Source organism: Labrus bergylta, chromosome 2, assembly GCF_963930695.1.
Source record: "Labrus bergylta chromosome 2, fLabBer1.1, whole genome shotgun sequence".
Lineage (NCBI taxonomy): Eukaryota > Metazoa > Chordata > Actinopteri > Labriformes > Labridae > Labrus > Labrus bergylta.
The window spans coordinates 5,860,844-5,881,375 of record NC_089196.1 but is presented as its reverse complement, the minus strand read 5'-3'; the positions used below and the strand labels follow the sequence as shown (position 1 = coordinate 5,881,375).

Here is a 20,532-nt window from a genome sequence, read left to right as displayed (position 1 = left end):
ATTGGAGTTAATGAATGTAAAATGTAAATTTGGTAAAAGATTGTCATCGAAAACAGGATTCCCCAAATTCTACAGACATTTTTGAATCCTTGCTGATTCTTGGAGACTTTACTTCATTCGTTTCTTTAATTAGTGACAACACAAAAATCTGAACCTTGTCCCGATAGTACCGCGAGCCACAGAGTGCATTAACATGTGCAGTAGTATCGTGTTATGTTGTGCATGTAAACATCATTATTATATTTTAGTCAACAGCTGGTTTGGAGAAACCTTGATACCTTGGAGTGCATCGCTGCAGCATGTTGTATCTATCGTATCTTCTTATCAGTCTGTGTTGTTACAGAGCAGAGTGACTGAGCTGAATTTAAGACGCTTTAATTCACAGATGATCAGAAAACTGGAACATATAATGATCATGTTTATACGGATCTGAATCAACAAGTTTCACAGTAGTAGTCATCATTTCCCCAGTTAGATTCAAACCAGGTGAATGCTTAATTATTAGCATTCTTCAAACTGCCTCCACAAAAACTGCTCACAGGTGGGGACTCATTAGAATATGATTGTTTTCTTTCCCACATTTACTTCAACATTTAAGGCATTTTGCATCCACTGAAGCACGCACATGCTGTTTCTATCACAATTAACTCATTCCTTTATGTATCATTAATGGCTGTTATGCCAAAACAAATGTAGTTTTAGTTAAAGGGCGTATTAGGGCCACATTAAGGGGGGGAAAGAAACCTGAGATTTCAAAATTAAAGTCATACATTTACGGGAATAAAGTTGGAAATTTACTAGATTAATGTCGTTAGCCTATAGTTACATCAGAAGAGAAGCAGCTACCTGTATGAAAATGAGGAACGCAGAACATCCTGTGAAGTTATACTTTAGTACAGGGGAAAGAAAATAAGTAAAGACTTACTTGTGTAGTCTGAAACACAGATTGACTGAATATTAACTGATCTGCTTTAAAACAGTTTGACGAGGTCTCTAAATATCTGAATAGTTTTGTTGGGGCTTTACTTCTGCAGATATGAAACTACACATTCTTTTGGCACATCAGCATCACATTGTCTCAGTATCAGGAGACAGACTCAAAGACTGTCTGACTTGGAGGAAGTTGTCTCTTTTGTGGCCGAGAAATGTCTTTCATCAGTTTCAGTTTCACTCAGGCGGATAGCTGCTCTTATGATACAACTTTTCAGAATCATCATTTTAACCACTGCCTTATTTATGTTGCATTACAAATTTAATATCATAAATATATGACTTTAATCTCTATCGTAATTCTATCGTACATTATAGAATTTTAGACTCAATCTTGTTTCAAATAAAACGTAACAAAATAAAAATGTCAAAGACCATATATGAAAATAAGCAATTAACAAAAGAAACAGAGGGTTTATATAAAAACATTCAATAACAACACATTGGAAGAAATGCCAACTAGGAGCGATTATTAAAAAAAAAAAATACAATACTGATTAAATCTTGACATGTAAACCACAACATAAATATCTAAGATCTTGCATATAAACGTATGTTTTCAGTCTGCTTTCAAATGACTCACAATTAGAGTGAAGCTCAGTTCATGTGGATGAGAAGGACCGAACAATCATGACCAATAACGACTGAAGGCACCAAAACCTGACTTCTTATATATCCAAGGCATCGTGAGGAGACGTTCTTTGTTATCAGTCAAGTTTTAAGATAGCATAAGACGTCTGAAACATTTAGAATAGGAGTGACATGAATCTCAGGAGCAACATGAAGGCTTGTGGATTTTAAAAGCAAATATATGCAGGACATGTTAATATTTTACTGATAACGTTTGTATACATTGTTCATGCAGTTTTCCTTTAAGAGGCCGACCGTTTCAGATGGATTTATGCAGAGGAGCAGGAGGCGTGTCACACCATGCCTTCTTTAGTTCTTATGTTTCTGTAGATCATCAGCATGTATCCCAGCGAAAAGAAGAGGAAGGTGATGAAGAGGAAGAGGATGCCAGCCCAGGGCCCTGAGGGCAAAGCCTTCACCAGCCCGAGTTTCTCTGCTGGTACCATACTGCTCAGACTGAGCATGTAGCCCAGAGCCCAGCCTACAGATGCTCCTCCGGCCTGCAGACACACAAGAGACGAGACACTCTAAAACGACTGCAAAGCACGCACACACATCCTGATTTCAGCCACTTGAATCCCTGCAAATCATAAACAAAAATGTTAACAAATATATATTTTTTAAATCTGACCTTTTTCTGGAACGAGATGGAAGGAAGCGAGCGCTCATCGAAACCGTATCCCTGCGTCAAGAGGACCTGAACAAAATTAGCGATGGCACAGACGTTCTTCATGTGTTTGGCCGACACCTTTGTCTTTTCAGTCATCTGTGCATAAAAACAGTAAGAAGAGATTTATCAAATTAATTATTATGCTTATTGGGTAGAAATGAAGGTCTTAGGTTGAGGTTTAAAACATAAACTTGTGTGAGAATCTTTAAATCTAATAGGCTAGGCTGAGAGAGCGGCGTGCCTGAGAGTACCTCAGAGATGCTCATGTTGCACATGAGTCGGATTGCCTCCTTCATTCGATTAGGTGACGTGAGGGTGATGTTGGTGAGGCGGTTGATGTAGCTGTGAGTGAAGAAGAAAGCAGAGAAACCCTGTGGAGGAGAAGAAGAAAAGCCTGAGCCATTCAGAGCTGGAGAACATTACAAACAGCCGTAAAGAAGATACTGCAATAACTAACTTTTAAATGTCAGTTTGATATATGTTAACGTCTATTCTGACCCATACTATATAATCAAAATATATGTAGACTCCTGATTTTAAAAGTAAAGACTTCAGTGTCCTGTCTACAAAAAGTCAGCCCTCACCATGAAGCTTCCTCTCAGGCTGGGCTGAAATACTCCATCAAAGGAGCACTTAGTGAAGGAGCAGCTGGTGAATGAGAACATGTTTTTAACGTTGTCCAGGCAGGTCTGGTAATCTCCTGTACCCACTACTGACACAGACATCTGAGGGTCAAACTGGGCTGGTCTGTAGTCCTTAGTGCAGGAGGAATCAAAGACATCCTGCCCCAGCCTGATTGACATGTTGAACTGATGAGGATAGCAGGGATGGGACACCTGGGACTTCACACCTTGAGTCTGAAACAGAGAAATCAGGTAGAAGTGAAACTTTCTTCTAAATGTTATATAATAGTAAAGGAGAGTACAGCATATGGTACCTCCCAAATTGGTCACACCACTGCTCTGCACTCACACGCTCCAACACCTTGACTTTCCAGAATTACATACACAGCCACGCTATTACATACTATTTTCAGATTAAAAGCAGCACTTCATCAACACTCGCTGCACTTCTACCGACACATAATATGAGACAAGTGCGCCTCACTAAGTCAGTCTCACAGGCACTCATCCCAATCCCTGCATACAAAAACAACTATGGTGGGAAGTCCTTCTTTTACACATACACCAAAATTTGGAATGACATTCCCCATCACATCAGAACTTTACCATCTTCCACATATTTCAAAAATACATACAAACTACACCTTCTCCACACTTACACCTGCACTCATTAATTGTTCATGTGTTGTTCAAGTATTGTTCGCAGTACCTGTACTGTTTGTTTCTATTTGTCTCTATCTGCCTAGCCCATGCTAATGTCCTGTAAATGTGTTTGTCTTGATGTGTCATGACTGTGGTTTATGTTTCATGTTCTGGAGAACAGGAACCTGCTGGATACCAGTTTTTTAAACTGAGTCAGGCCAGTTAAACTGTAACTTAATGTTACTTTTAAACTTTCCTGTATAATAAATGAAATGAAAACTTGAAAATGTATTTGTGAGTCGCCATCTTAAATATACATAAACAGACACGTGACCCCACACAGCTGAAATTCATTATTTTCTAATCAGGTACCAAAAAACCCCTATAGAAATACATTGTTTAAGTATCCTACAATCAAGATACATTTTGATAAATAAATCCACAAGAGAATGCTAAGAAAGTCTCATTATGTCAAGAGAGAAACCCCTAAATACTGTTTGATTTTGTCTTTTCCTTACCTCGTGTTTCTCACTCCCTGGCTGTATCCGAAACAGCAAAATGTTCACATTGAGCATGTAGGAGGTTCCGAAATCATAGTATGCAATTTTGTGTATGCGAGAAATGCCTGGATGTATAACCTACTACTGCAGATTGGCCAGAATAAAAAAAAAAAAATTAAGGTGTATTTTGGGGGTTTTATGCCTTTATTAGATAGGGCAGAGTAGGAAATTCATGAGAGAGCGAGTTGGGCGGATGTCATGCAGGTAAGGAGCCATATGTTTCTCACAATTGCGTTTGATTAGTTCCTGTGTATTTAGTTTCTCTGTACCTTCCCTCTAGTGGTCAGTTTGTTGTCTTACCCATCCGAGCCTGCTTCCTGTGATTTTTCCTCAAGGTTACTTTTTCCATTGTGACTTTTTTTGGACTTCGTAAATTAAGTTTTCTGATTTCTGTTTTTGCCTTTTTGTCTTTTATTCAAATAAATAATTTTACTGTCTGCACCTGGATCCTCCATGTTAGTTTATTCCTCAAACGTGACACAGTCTTGTGCTGATGGACAGTTTCTAATCCAATTATGAAACAAAAAGTAGTTTTAGAGATATTATCAATGAATAAAAGGAGTTTGTAATTAGTATAAATATTGATGATTCAGCGTGCATGCATGGAATTCAAAACTATTGTCCAATTTAATACTGGCCTAAATTTTTTTATGATGAAGGATCAACTAGCTAGGTAGCAGCCTATAGCAGGTATACGAGTTGTCAGTTCGTCTTGGATTTACATATTCTCACAGTCAGCGCTTTTTCTACTCTGAAGATGAATCAATACCTGTGTAAAGTCCCTCTCATCCTCATCCAGTTTAAAACAGGGAAACATGTTTAAATGCACTTTGGATTTAAAGAAGCCGAGGATATATATATTATCAGGTTATTCAAAGGAAAGACAGTTGAGTGGTATTGATCCTCTCATGAGCTCTCTGCAAGGAAGCAACTAAGAACGCAACTTATCTTCTGAAATGTAAAACTATTCCTTAAAGGAATTGACGCCTGTTGGCAAGTTACTGTAAAGAGATGTTATTTAGTTGAGGTTGACCTCTTACCTCTCAGGAGGTTAGGAAAAATAATCCATGAGAACAGTAGGAACAGTAGGAACAGTGAAAATGTGAAAACAGATGTACATGTTTACACGTTATTAACTGTACCTTGATGAGATAAGCCAAAAGTTTCCTCAGGAACTGGTCCTGTCCGTAGCATAGGAAGCTCTGGGTGTACAGTGTGTAGGTGTGGCCGTAGAGCTTCAGCTCCATGTAGTTGTTCTTGTCCTCCACCGTGTCAGACGTCTGAAACGTGATCTGAGTCGAAGCGCCGCCCAAATCCAGAGCTCCGATTGTGTCTCTGCCTGGATTCAGCCAACGCCCGACAAAACCGAACTGAAAGAGCAAGTCAAGACGGGAAAATATGAATGATGAAGATCAAGAAAGACACACTGAAGAGTGTCCACTCAGAAGGGAACACACATGAAAAATATCTACTCTAAATACTCCCTCGTGGAATTATTTTAGCCATGTAACCAGAACACATCTATAGCAACATCAATCAATGATTGTGTCAGTTTGTATAACACTGTATGTCAAACGGCTCCTACCAGGTGAACAACCAGCAGGTCAAAGGAATGTGAAAGTGTCTTCACTAACTGGATATGATTCATGAAAGTTGCCGTCAGTCTCCATTTTTCTTTGAGTCCCAATTTATACGTCTGCATGACAACATTCAAAACTAAAGAGGCCTTTCTCCACTGGTTCAGCAGCAAGTGAACATTTTTAGAAGTCTGCCTCCATTAATGTGGAGATATTAGATCCAGCTCCCCAACACTGAAGAGTAAATGGCAAATATCCTTTAGCTTTTATAGGTCTTCTCTCTTCTGTCAACTCAAAGGACTTTTTACACCGCAGGTCACACCTACACATTCACACCACGTTCACACAGTGAGGGCTGAGGTTGCTTTGTAAAGTACTGACTAATGATATTCATACAAAAAGTGTGAGCAGTTTGGGGTTCAGTGCCTCGCTCAAGGACGGTTCGACATACAGGAGCTGGGGATCAAATCGCAGACCTCTACAACAACTGTACCACTGAGCCACAGGAAACAGGAACTTACAATGGTTTCATGTCATACAACTGACAAGTATAAATAACTGTGAGGCAGATTCAAAAGTCACTCGACAGTACTAGCAAAAACTGCTGTCATTTCTTTTTTTTTTTTAAAAGATGATTTTTTTTTTTTAAGATGATTAGTTTTTGAAGTGAATAAAAAATATTTGATTTTGAAATACTTCATTAATCCCTGACGGAAATTCTGGTTTACACTGTTATTTCAGAGACATGCTTCTCACACACATAGGCATGAAATACACACATGCACAAACAGGACCTGTGGACATGTGTTAATGTAATACATTAATGTAATGTATGTCAGAGTGGGGCTGCTACGCAGGGAGTACACCAGAGTAGTTGGGTGTTTGCCTTGCTCAAAAGCACCTCTGCAGCTACCAGAACAACCTCCATATTTTTGGTCTGTACTGTACCAGGACTTGAACTGGTGACCCTCTGGTTTCTAACCCAAGTCCCTACAGATTGTGCTACTGCCGCCACCAAATACACCAGGATTAAATTTTAATTTTAATTCAATCCTGAAAATAATGTAAAGTTGATCATCATGTATGATCATCATACATGACACTGCTACTTTTTGTCATATCTTGTCAGTTCATACCACTTCCCGTGTTCCCAGTGATCGTTCACTGTAATTTGTTGTGAGATAGCTTCTCTTCTGTTTTTTTAGTTACTTTTTGTTGGACTGAAACTTAAAATTAAAACATTAAAATTTTGGACATTTAAGACAAAAATTCTGGAATTGGGTCCAGTTCCTTATTTTTCCTTAATGTGTCGCTTATTCTTTTATTCAAAGCTGTTGAACTATGTGTGGGTAATAATAAAGAACATTCATGAATGGAGCGTCTCTCCCATGACAAACGATAAATGGTGGTACGTCTGCAGTATCCTCCTATAGCTACCAGTCTAAAAATTAAATTACTAGAAAAGACTCTGATGTTGTTGCTTTTACCTCACTTAAGGCTCATATTCTGTTACAGTGGAAAAGTCATTATCCACCACCAAGCTATTCCCGGATCACTAATCTCATCTCTTTTCTGCCCATAAGAACACACATCTAGCACATCAGCCTCCACTGAAAGGCAGTTGTGCTGGCCCTCCAGCCAGTAGGGCGTGCTGTTGTGTTTTGCCCTTCTGTCTTTGTTTGGTCGCTGGTATGGTTTTGACACAGGGACGGCTGTGGCTCAATTAATAGAATCGTTCATCTCTCAACCGGGAGGTCGGCGGGACGATCGGTCTGATGAAGTCCTTGGGAAAGACACTTAACATCAAATTGCTCCCGCTTATGGTTTTGACACCATACCACATGCAGCACACACACCACATACTTTCACAACAGCCAACCTACTGAAAAACACACCTCACTCTCTTTGTAAGTGGTTATTAGTTTTGGTATATTTGTAACAGATTTTTACACCGTTTAGTTAAACTGTACATTTCCCTGTTTTTTTGACAGGCCTTAGGAGCCGGGTCCTGACACAGTCCTGTTTTTTATACTGTCTCTATGAGTAACCAACGTCTTTACAGCTCAGTGTCAGTCTTAAGGGAGATCATTGTAACTGTATGAATATTTGTTTCTTGACAACATTTAAATCTCACCTTGACAAAGTTTTCCAGTAAGTAGTTAACCGTGACCCAGCCGTACGCGCCCTCTTCCTGTCCGCTCAGGATGGTTGCCTCTTTGAATTTGAAAGGATAAGACTTCAGTTTGGTTTCCACTTCCTTCAGGACTCGGTTGGACTCTGAGGCATTGACTATGCTATTAAAAAAAAAGTGGTCGGAGTTAAATGGAAAATGTAACAATATCAAATCCTTCTCAGGTTCATTTTAATGCATTAATGTATACTTGAAGAGCAGAGTGGTGGTAATAAAAGGCAGATATCCTGTCTTAATGGGAATCATCACCGACCTCAAGAGCCTCATTCCTGCAGTAGCTCCCAGATAGAGAGGAGTCTGGCGGTGCCGGAATTTGGGGATTTCTTTCAGGGCTTGTTCCATGCACGCCTCAAGACTTTTAGCTGCCCCACCGCGAACACCAGCATAGCTCGATATCCCTCCACCTTGATATGGAGAGAAAGTAGTTATGACAAACTCAGTATGACCTTCATACAAACTGGACTTCCCTTTCTTAAAGGACATACAGAGACGAGGTTTCAGTGTATGTTACTAAGGAGACTCCGAAAACAAATCAGAGCCAGAAGAGGAATAACTGGCAGTGACTTAGGTGTCACGAACTGTCTGGTGAGGAAGTAAACCCGAAGAGAGCAACGGTCTTGCTCAAGACATGGCATGTTGAAACTGCTTCAGTTCTATTAGTTCATAGGATAAAGTTCAATAGGTTGAATATCAAATGTCAAAATGAAAATCAAAAGAAAAACATGTTTTCTTACTTGTTACGTGGTTCTTGACCCTCGGATCATTTTTACTAAATTTTTTTAGTACATTTTTAAAAAAAGAAATAACAAATGTGAGCAATGCACATTGATCTACATCACACTGGTAGGACGGTTAAAGCTCAAACTTGGATATCTCCAGCATGGACAGTATAAATGACCACTCTCTCATTGAGTAAATAGGAATTTAGTCCAGGCATATAAAAACAAAAAGAGTGCAAGGGAGATTTAAAATGTATACGTTTTTTGAATTCAAGAATTAAGTTAATATGCAAAATCACATGTTTACACATATTTCCATATTTGTGTTCATGCTGTCCCTGTTTTCAATAAATACATGTTTACTATTACAGAGGCTCAGACCGTCATCTAACATAAAAACCTGTGAGAGATTTTAAATAATTTGTGATTCAGTAGAGGTCTTTAATCATCCACTTTGCAAAACCACAGATCACAAACGGTTGCAAACTGAAAACTTTGAGCACAACCTCTCAGCTCAGACAGAGCTTCCTTCCATGTTACAAGCTAACCACACATTTTCAGTTAGTCAGCCGCTAGTTCGCTAGTGGCTTAAAGGTCACAGAGCCCCTGCAGAATCTCGAAGCTAACCAAAATCAAAGTATGTTAACATTAACCTGCTTCCTTTAAGACGCTTGTGAGGAACGTTTAGTTTATGTCAATATTTGGTGCCCGCTGTGGACAAAGCGTCTCTTCGTTGATTCTATCCTGTACTTAACGCTGTTTTTTCCCCTCTTTACTTGCCTGTGCTTTTAATATCTATGATCATCTTATTTAAATTCTTTAGCACTTGTTTTTTTTTTTTTTATGAAAAGTGCGCTACAAAAACAATATTATTGAATTCTGGAACCGATTTATGGGTTACAATAACGCACACTGGACTAGGATATTTTCTGTTAACTACACGCTGTGAGGAGATTTATACTGAGCATTTTTTGTTGTTGTAAATATAAATAATACACATACACACCTGCACAGCTCCCCATTGCACCTTTTGCACATTTTGTGTTTTCATATTTTTACATTCTGTTATATATTTTTTAATTGCTTGTTGTATTGTTTTATCTTAGTATCTAAGTTGTCAGCAGGAGCACTGCTGTTTTAAAGCGTTTTACCATCTTTGCTTTAGTCCTTTGCTTATTGATTCACACCAAAACACCAAGTTAAATTCCTCCTATGTAAATGTACTTGGTGATTTTACTTGGCCTTTTTGCCTTTATTGGATAGGACAGCTGAAGAGAGTCAGGAAATGTTGGAAGAAGAGAGTGGGGGATGACATGCAGCAAATGGGGCGGTGGTCAGATTTTAACCCATGGCTGCTTCGACGAAGACCATAGCCTCTGCTCATAGGCCATAACTGCTAGGCTACACAGCCCTGTAAGTTCTGTTGGTCTATAGTCTCATTTTAGACACTTCAATATTAATTTCAGTCTGTAGGCTAATACAATCCACTTTTCCCCTCTACGCTCTGGGAACAATTAGCTTTGAACAGCTGGATAACTTCTTCAAGAAGAGGTCTAAAAGCTCAACTTTATTAACTATTCACTTTATTTGACCTACGTGTTTCATCTTATATAAATCCACTCTATATCAGCCAATGAGGCACCTGCAAAGGTAGGCTGGTTCGGTTTGTTGGTTAGACCAATAAGCATAAGGGGAGTGTCCAACAAAGGCATGAATGACACCAACAGCAACCAAGGCGAGCCTTATCAAGACTTCATGTTTTACCAATTAATGAGTTAATCTGACAGACCTTCTCCTCAAGCATCAGTCACAAATGCTAAAACAAAATCTATGACTAAATTATAATTTTACATTTTAACATTTTTAATACACATTAAAAACTGCACATCTGGTAACATCTCCTACGTTCTCTCTGGTTTTGAAGTTTCTCTGCTTGTTTTAGGAAACAGCTCCCTCAATCATGATTCATTTGGCACTCACCTTTGGCATGACACTCGCTGTGCTGAGTAACAATCCCAGTGTCATTCTGCTTGTCAGCCGGCCACTTGTACATGTACATAGAGGTGTGAGACGACCCAGCATCCAGAACGATGCCAAACTGAAACAGTGTTAAATGTCAGAAAACCACGCGGTGAAAGAACATACAGCACAGCATGAGTTCAGCCTCTTATTGAGGCTGTCAATAACACTGCTCTAAAGGGCATTCAATGCACATGATGACTCAACAGTTTCACACATAAACCTGCAAAAATAAGCTGATTGTTGTTTGTGGGGGCTTTTTTTGGCACTAAGTGGTGCAAACTGCCAATACAGTTGAAATGACAGGATGAGGCTAAAGCACAGACGTCGTGTGGACTGGATTACAATTGAAACAATGTTTGCAACTTCTTCACACTCAGTGACCGTCTGCACAACAAAATGAGAGATGCTTTGTCATGTGTGGAAACAGAATAACACTTCAAATTCTACCTTCATCTGATTGTATTGCTGATTTTACTTCAGTTTCTCATAAAACTTAAAACAAGCATATGTATCAGGGTATTTTCCTTAGTTTGGATTTGATTAGGAAGCAAAATTCCCAAAGAAGAGCCCCTGTAGTGCTCCTCCATTTTTCTGATCGACAGTCTCGGCTGTTGTCCTCTCAAATGTGGTCAATTCTCACTCTGGTCAGAGAGACTTCTGCTGCTCTGTAGTACTAAGCAGAAACAACTCACCAGAGCAAGCCCCAGAGTAAATATAAATATATGGTGACTTGTGAAAATAATGTGTATACAAATAAAAAATAGTTAAAATTGGGATAGAAGCAAGAAGGGAAGATAGGCCGGTAAGGTTCAGTACTGCGTACAACTAATAGATTCAGTGGCGGTCCGCAGTAATGGCAGAGGGGAGAGCAGCTGTCTGCCAGAACCTACATTCAAAACCAGTCATGGTTCACAGCAAGAAAACACATCTGCTAACGTTATGTCATCCTAAACAAATTGTCTCCTCATTAATTGTTTCTAGTTGTCCCGAATTGCTTCTGCTGTGTTTTGATCCATTCTGGACAGATTCTATAGCTGTCTTTCTTTACTGCTAGTTAACGTGAGCATAAGTTCTCTCGCCAGCGCACTTTAGCTGGCTGATATCCAGTGCTGTGGGGAAATTGGCTGTCAGACGTTTGTTGCAAAATCTCCCAAGTAAAATGTGTAGCAGAAGTGGTTATGATGTTTCATGACAATGACAATTCAAATTCACAGCCCGTGTTAAAGATAGCACTTATTGACATAGAAATGTGACTGACAACAGATCAAGGAAAGACAACCATGATGAAGCACTGACGAATTCTTGTTTTTCACACAAAACACATAAAAGCCAGATTAATAAAAAACCTGAAACTTCAAAACAGCGGCTAAAAAAACTATTACACAGACTGTGGGACTGCACACTGTGAAGCCATGACAGCTCATCAACGACTGTAAATGATCTAAATGAGCAACTATTACAAACTCTGACTTACTGTTTAAGTACTCATTAACATGTGCTCTGTCCCTATCTAAAAATAAATGGAAACAAAATAAGTAATTAGTATGTTAATTAGCCTGCAGAGTTCCTTGCCAGGTACTTATTGTGGGTTACATGATGAGGAGGAGTCTCAAAGCCTTTAGAAACCAAGTTGCCCATGCTGAGAGACTCTATGCACCCATAATTCCTGTTATCATTTGACTAAAAAGTTCAGTCTTACATTCTGATTTGGCATTACAACCCAAGTCATATTGTTATAAATACTGCTGTGTTTTAGCTCATTTACTGCATTTAGCTGACACACTTAATGTCTGAGCAAGTTCCCCTTATGACAATATGAGGCTCACATTAAGACAACTGTATGTCCAATCTCAACCGAGCATTTAACTGCAGTGCTATGAGCCAACAAGCTACTTATAAAATGTATTTATCATCTAATTTTTATCTTTTAACTTATGTAATCTAGAATTATGGGACCCGTTTCAATAATCAACTATTTAAATTAGGTAATACTTTAAAGGACCCACATTTAAAACCCGACATCTGTATGAAACTTTGTGTAAACTACATTATTTCTATGGCCAGCAGGGGATGAGTCCACCGGTACAAATATAAGTCAGATTGTGTAGAAATGAGAAAGATGACCTTACTTCTAAACTGATTCATTCCCTCAGTAAACATTTCCATAACGAGTTTATGGTCTCAACCTCAAGTTTCAAGTCTCCTTCAAAACAGGAAGGTGTTCAGTTTAAAAACGATGCTCCCATTTAGAGTCAAATTGATCAAGTGTGCTTTGGGGCGTGCAGGGCTGCCCTGAAATGTTCTTACCACAACCTAAAGTAATGGGTTATGTGAGAAGACACTATACGTTTTGAGATGGCTGACAATGGTATATAAATTACTTAAAATAAATAATCTATATTTGTAACAGTAAACATTGCATTTGTTTGTAGAAAACCACACATTCCACACTGATGCTACCTATAACCATTGCGCATCTTTCCACTGAATCTTCCGGACGCGTCAATTAAACGAACATGCAAATAATACTCTTCGCATTACCATGTTATCAGAAGGGATCTCGGTCTCTGTAGCCGGGAGGACCACCAGCAGGATCCCGACTATAGCCAGAACCAGCAGCACCACCGCGGGGATGAACTGGACATACCGGGGAGCCATGGTTCTGCGCGCGCTCGGGTGCAGCTCTGCGTTAAGGCGCGTGGATCGAGCACTTATATACTGAGTAATGAAAAAAAAGGCATGCATTAAGAAGCTGACTGACGGCTGTGGGTTTGGTCTGAGGTTTTGATGCATTATTTGGTAACATGGTAACATTCTACTTCCTCTCACCCTGCACGCACCCACACACACACACTCCCACACGCACACTACCGCTACCATAAGCTGCAGTGAAATCTAAGTAGGCTAAGGCTCCTGTAAGGAACAAGAGATGTGGAGTTTAACTTCACTGTCTTATGGAATGATACAGGGTACTTGGTGCGTTTCTTCTTCTGCAAACACACAGCTCATATGCTAAAGGAATGCAAATATGACTTGATAGCCTTTCTGTATTTGAGGCACAACAGCCTTCTTTCATTTGTGTGCGCGTGTGTGTGTGTGTGTGTGTGTGTGTGTTGTATGTGTGCGTGCGTGTGTGTGTGTGTGTGTGTGTGTGTGTGTATCTGTATAAATGTATATCCGTGGGTGTTTACAAATTGGGGTCCTGCAACTCAGACTCAATCACTTTAACACACAGGTTATTTCCCAAACTGAATAAAGATCTGATAAAAAGCTTTAGCATTGAGTAAATCAGAAAATAAAAACCAAGTGACAAGTGACCTCAACCCAGCAAAACCCAAACAGTGGTCTTGAATTTTTTTTCTTTTGTTGTGAGTGTGTCGTTAAAAAGTTAATTATCTGTGAACGTGTCTTAACGATTCAATCCACGAGATGGTGCTGTCATCTAATTTCTGACAGGCTGTCCATTAGGACACAGAACTGGATGTGTTTCATTTCCCCTGCAGAATTTACCATGCTTCTAAATTAAGCTCATCTTACAGATATTCACGACCTGCTGCAAGAAAAACACAAGCAGCACTTTAAGAGCTCAGTGTTTTAGATAAGACAATACAGGACGTTTCAACACAAAATTAGCCTTTACTAAATTAAAGTTTTTAATGTACAGACCCTTTTCCCAGCATGCTCAGAGCTCAAAAGAGGCTCATAAAGACTAAAACAAGTCTCACTCGTATTATTTCTGACCCTGCCTGTGTGTATGTGTGTGTGTGTACCGAACTGTCGATGACTCTGCTGCTTGCGGCGGGCTCCTCTGTGGTTGGTGGGGTTCAGGGGGGGAGGGGGTGATTGCCTGAACAGAACTTGGGGGGTTACACAAATGGCAGCAAGGTGAAGAGGTCGACAACATAATTCTGAGATGCACAGATAAATCAGAAGTGTCCAGGCCCAGAGGTCCAACCAGCCACCTGATGTTTCCTCTCCCCCCCCCCAAAGGGCTTAAACACTGTAAAAAAAGTAAGTCCACCGCTACATGTCACGTTTAGCCTACTGTTAGAGAGTCATTAGCTACATGTGACATCACTGCATGATACAAAATAAACAGCATTGTAATCCATCGAAGTAAATTTGAGAACATTACAGTTTTTAATCTTAATGTTGGTAACTCACACCTCCATATAGTATTCTTCAGTCAAGGCCTTGTATGTTTATATTCAAACATAATCTTCCCAAGACCATTCCAGTGAAAACAAGATAAAGGTTTGCACATTAAAGAGTGTTCAGGTATAAAAGAGGACTAAAATACCACCCTCATAGACGATGCAATGAACAAGAGACAAAGTGAAAAGGATCGTGGCACGCAGAATTCAAAGTTTTAGAGAAGATGAGGGTTGCATGCATCTGCAAACATTTTTTTTTGTCTGTTGCTTTCCCTGCTTTAGCTGTGCAGGAGGAATTCCTTCTTTAAGAGTATTCCCAGACAACACAGGACAACAGGTCAGCAGAGTTGTGGGGACAAACTTGAGCGCAACACCATCAGAGCTTTTAGAGTTGTCTCTTTTCCTGTGTTCCCAACTGCATTATTATTTTATTTTTTTACTGTTGTATTTTCTGCCAATTTGGACATACTGCTTAACTTTGCACCTTGGAAAGGTGCAAAGTTTTGCTCATCCATCACAGTTTGTAGCATCATTGTGTCATCAGTGTAAACCTGAATTTCCCTCAGGGATTAATAAAGGATATCAAAATCATTGCACTCATCATGCCTACGCTCTCTGCAGCTCATTTGATGTAACTTATTTTCACTGAGCTAAGGGTAGTGTACATTTAAAAAGCTGAGTGGCTTGCACACTGCAAAATATGACATGAGAAAGTTGGGGATCCTGCTTTTTGGTATACTGCATTTGACACATGGAAACTGGGATAGACTTAATCTCTTCTTCCATCCTTAATGGCATGGAAGTTTGGACATTTGATGCTCTCCCTGTTCATTTGGGGCAGAATGACCATCAATTTGAGCCTGATTTTTATTCCATTATTTTTAATGTAGTTTTAGCACCAAAAGATACAGGTCATAAATTTACATTATCAAGATATTAACACGTTGCATACACCAACAAAACTGAACATAAATCAATATAAACAAAACAATCAATGCATCTCATATCATACTGAATTCTTATCTACACAACATTTTGCAAAATTGCAATAAATACAGAAAATAAAAGTTATAGTAGCTATAAAAAAGATAAAATAGATTTCTACATGTTCGGAAATTGTATTATCCACATAAATCACTTGATCATGTGTCAGGATTAGATCCTTGAAATAAATAATGAAAGGTCTCAGTAGATCTCGAACGCCTGCTGTTTAACCTTTAATATGTATGATATCCTTTCTAAAGGAAGGCTTGATAACATCAGCCTTATCCACTGAGTACTTGATTTTTGACCATTTGTCTAGAACAATGCAATACTTTTTTGCTCAGGTCAATAAATGCTTGTTGACCTTTTCTTTCATCAGATAGATGCCACTTGCAGTTCAAGTAAAGATTAGAAAGTACTGTATTGGCTTCTTTTGCATGCAAAGGCAGAAACTTGACTCCTTGACTGACGTGTACAGACAAATGCCACCCAAAAGAAAAAGGCAACACTTTCAGACAAGATGGAAAAAATTTAAACAAACATAAAACACCAAAAAAAACAAAAAAAAAAACATATTCATGATGAAAACAGAAAAACACAGACAAAAAAGAGCTTCTTATAAAACAAAGGCTTGCAAGGTTGTTGCAATATAAATACTTCAGAGGTGCTATGTGCATTATGAGGTAGCAGGCTGATGTGGTGCCCTTACCGATTCAGATATTTAATGGCAATTGGGACAAATGTTTTTAAAATAATGGTGAATTTGTTTTTTCTATTGAATTTCACATATGTGGTTAAATCCTGCACAAAAGATTGAGAAGTGAAAAAACTTGCAACTTTTCCTTTTTGATATAAAATCAACAAAGCAGGAAAGATGGTGATTTACTGTAAATGAAGCCATGGCATGACCTTCTCTTCAGTATCGCCACAGTTTCACCAGTCAACCCTCTTTAAGGAAAACAATGGACATGAAGGCCTCTTGTTTATTGTGTTGGCCGAGTCGTAAATTGATGATTAGCTGGGATCAATTGACATCCATTGAGTATTTCCTCTGATCAGTAAACATCCACTTAACCAGCCGTTCATGAGACAAAACCTGCATCAGAGAATACATTTCATAGAACAAAAGCTTGTTTGTTGTGTGAATTGGGCTGCATCTCTGTTTTCTTTGTCTCAGACGGTGAAGTTGACAGACGCTTGAGCTGAAGTGCTTCTCTCCGACTGAAAACATGACATCCAGTCAGAATCAACATTTTTTGCAATGTAACCAACGGCCCTGAGATCTTCCACAGGCCGTCCCTGCATGCTGGAGCGTCAGGGCACACAGAGGGCATTCACACCTTGTTAAGTTTTACAACTGGTGCATTTGTCGGCCTCAGACTTCTATTGCCCCCGTGACTCAGGCCCTGCTTTGAAGTGACCTTCTCCGTTGATCTGGGTGATGGGGAAATTTATGAATGTAGGAGCACACCTTGGGGTGCAGAGTTAGCTGAAAAACACAGGGAGAGTTTATCGTTAGAGACAATGGAAAGTGAATCGGACATTAATTTAATCACAGTCAACTAATAGGGCTAGTCATTAGTGGGGAGTTGCTGTAAATGACATGACACCTCCAGTTTATCACAACTAAGTGAATCATTTTGCGCCACAGCAGGGTTAGATGAGGGGAGAAACATGAGCAGTCAGACAACAATGTAAAACTAGTTTATCAGAACCTGCAATTCCCACATTTTTAAATCCATGGCATCAACGGAGAAACTTCAGACTCAAATCAAACACTGAATAGCTGAGCGTACAGCTTTAACTGAAGCTTATTTTTTTCAAACATCTACTCCTGAACATGACTTGCCTGTTTACTAAGATAGATTTTACCTTTGTAGCATTGATATATTGGAAGTATTCCTGACCTAAAGGTTTTTTTAAAAGGCCCTTTTTTATGCCTTTATTTAGATATATGACAGGAGAGAGAGTCAGAAATAAGGGAGAGAGAGAGTGGGGAGACATGGGCTGCCCGCTTGGAGGACCATCGCCTTCGTACATGGGGTCACACGCACTGACCACTAGGTTACTGACATCCCCTGAAGTCTTTTTAAATTTTTTTTTTAATAAAACTCTTTTTTAGAACAATAGTGCAATAGAGCATAAGTTCAGAATGGTGTGAACGGTGGAATACTGTAATTTATATAAACCTTGTAGAGTGCTGGTTTGATTGAATAGACCCCTCATTAAAGACAACAAGTGACCATTGGAGAAGGGCAGTGCAAATATCCGTTCCATGGGTCCGTTCTTCACAAATATCAACATTACTGTAGACTTAAAGCTCTACTGTACCGTTAGCTAGCAGGCTCGCAAACTCCACATGGTGAGAACAGTTACTGCAAAGAGCTACACAGCTGCACAGAAACTGCACATATTGATTCCCGCTGAACACAAAGGAAATTATCCCACAGTAAAACAGTTTAAACCTTTCCCCCTCCCACAGACCCCCAAAAAACTGCGACTTCTCTCCTGGATTTTATGCTATTTTTCCTTCAAACTAAAAAAAGATGCATGAAATTCAATGGAAGGATGTGCATTCATTTTACTTCAAACCTTGTGTGTGATGCATGTACTGTAAGTGAAGTGCTGCTTATGTACAGTCTTACATGGATTGCTTCACCTTTCTCTTGAAAATTTTTTTTCCCTTTTACCTGAGCACGACAGACCGCTGTAAACTGCATGAAGGAATGCCTATTGAGGTGATTAAAGGAGCAGGGAGCAGGTGATATTTAAGAGCGGGGTGGGGGGAGTGGGGGTGAGGACGGACTTCTTGAAAGGAGGTGAAAGTATGAGGCTCAAACCAGCGTGGACGAGGCTCCTGTAATCCTGCAGCAGAGTTCCATCCTGTTACATGCACAGCCTTCTGTTATTTATGTCAGCCACTCATCACTCACACATCCTGCAACAGGAATGGGATCCTGCTCAATTTGGCCTCTGTGAAAAAGCAGAGCCATTGAAAGGAGTGCCGCTGAGGTGATCCTGACCAGGATCAGATTCCCCAGCTACCTGGTTCATGTGTAGATGAAAAAACTCTAATATACTTTAAGGCTCCCCCCCTCCCCCGCCCCACCACCACCACCACCACCACCCTTTTCCGGGGTAGGGGTGGGAAGCAGACGGGGGGGCACCTGAAACAGTGTTGTACCCACCTTTTCAATATGAATGACTTTTCTTGTCAGGTCTGAATGTGGGATTAAATCTTTTGAGCACACCCACTTTGTAGAAGCTGAATGTGAAATAAAGGCTGCTATTGTGTGACGGCAGCTTCCCTCAGGGCCTTCACAGCTCCCCGGCCTTCCCAGCCCACCTCACACACTCTCTCAACCCTGAACCAGCAATTACACGGTCAAATCAAAACCCGGGCACTCAAGACTAATTGTTTCTAGCAGGCCTTTGTAAAGGGAGGGCCATGTTGTTTCCCATTCAGCGCGGCTTCCCTGCCTCCTCGTGTGTCAGATAGGGGAAGGCATCGTTCCAGCCGGGAGATAAGCCACAGGCTTTTTTTTTAATGCCCCAAAGTAGACTTAATTTTCACCTTCCTTTCACGGTTCAGGTGCACTTGTGTATTGAGGCGGTCAGAATCTGCAGTGGGTGGGTTGGCCTGACGGATACAGTACCTCACAGGATGTCATTCATCGGCTGCTTCCGGAATGTGTTAAGCAACGAGTGTGTGTGTGTGTGTGTGTGTGTGTGTGTGTGTGTGTGTGTGTGTGTGTGTGTGTGTGTGTGTGTGTGTGCGTGTGTGGTTTCACCACTGTCCTGCATTTTTCTCCCCTTTTCTGCACTTTTTCTGAAGACAGTGTGCCTCTCAGATGTGCGTAATGATGGAGTGGCAACATTTTTGTTCTTACAAGCATTACCTTCTTCTGGTCTCATGCTATGTTGAGCAAGTGAGCAGGTACAGTACGGTTATGTTTACCATTTATTAAACCCTGAAAAAAGTCAACAAGATTTAACATTCAAAGTAATAGTTTTATGTAACTGTTCTTTTCTTTCACAAAACACAAGAACATTTTAATTGCTGAATAACAACACTTCCCCTACACTGCAGCTTCATAGTCTTTCTTTCCGCCAGTTTGTTCTTCCCCATTCTTTGTTGAGGAGGATCGTCCACTTATCAGCAATTCAATCTCCGATGGCTGCAGTCCAAATGTCCGAGTGACCGACAGCAGGACACTGAACCCTAAACAGCTCCACTGTGTGAGTGTGTTCCAATGAAAAACATTTAGATCTGATGGGCAGGTTGACACCTTGTATGACAGTCTCTATCATCAGAGTATGAATGTGTGTGTGAAAAGTTGAATGTGCAGTCATGTAAAATGCTTTGGGTATAGTCAGAAGGCGCTGAGTCATAACAAACGGGGGAAACAATACACATATGACAACACTGTCTGGAAGAACAAACCACTCCTCAGTGATGGATCTCACTTTTGATATTTCCAGGGAATATCAACCTCACAATAAGAATAATGCAGCATATCATTAGAGACCCATGGACTAAAGCGTTATTGCTGACAGAGCATTAAGAAGATCTTACAGTAGCTAACAGGTTGTCAAACTGGGACCTGATGAAGCAGCAGGGACATTTAAATCAATATAACAGATTTCAGTAATGGGTTGATTATGAATGTTTGTCAGACTTCAATATAAAATGCTGTCAGCACTTGGATTAGGATCGAAACCCGGTTCCATAAAGACCTGGCTCTACTTTACAAAACTCGATCAATAAAA

The 20,532-nt window shown here is 39.9% G+C and overlaps 1 protein-coding gene across 1 annotated transcript; it reads right to left on the bottom strand.

The window, feature by feature from the left end:
• Positions 1-359: 359 nt before the first annotated feature.
• Positions 360-13,409, bottom strand: LOC109989403 (ectonucleoside triphosphate diphosphohydrolase 2). Its single transcript, XM_020641130.3, has 9 exons — positions 13,166-13,409; positions 10,583-10,700; positions 8,137-8,287; positions 7,827-7,986; positions 5,258-5,485; positions 2,875-3,147; positions 2,542-2,661; positions 2,252-2,386; positions 360-2,120 (listed from the first exon to the last, which is right to left on the bottom strand). Exons 1-9 carry the CDS (start codon positions 13,367-13,369, stop codon positions 1,914-1,916), a joined length of 1,596 nt encoding a protein of 531 aa, XP_020496786.1. The 5' UTR covers positions 13,370-13,409; the 3' UTR covers positions 360-1,913.
• Positions 13,410-20,532: the final 7,123 nt, after the last annotated feature.

Bases quoted from the DNA above. Each gene is read 5' to 3' on its own strand.
- LOC109989403 (XM_020641130.3), bottom strand. From the start codon at position 13,369: ATGCATGCCTTTTTTTTCATTACTCAGTATATAAGTGCTCGATCCACG. The intron at 8,288-10,582 runs GTGAGTGCCAAA...CTCCATATCAAG, and splicing joins CAGCGAGTGTCATGCCAAAG to GTGGAGGGATATCGAGCTAT. The intron at 5,486-7,826 runs GTGAGATTTAAA...TTGCTCTTTCAG, and splicing joins TACTGGAAAACTTTGTCAAG to TTCGGTTTTGTCGGGCGTTG.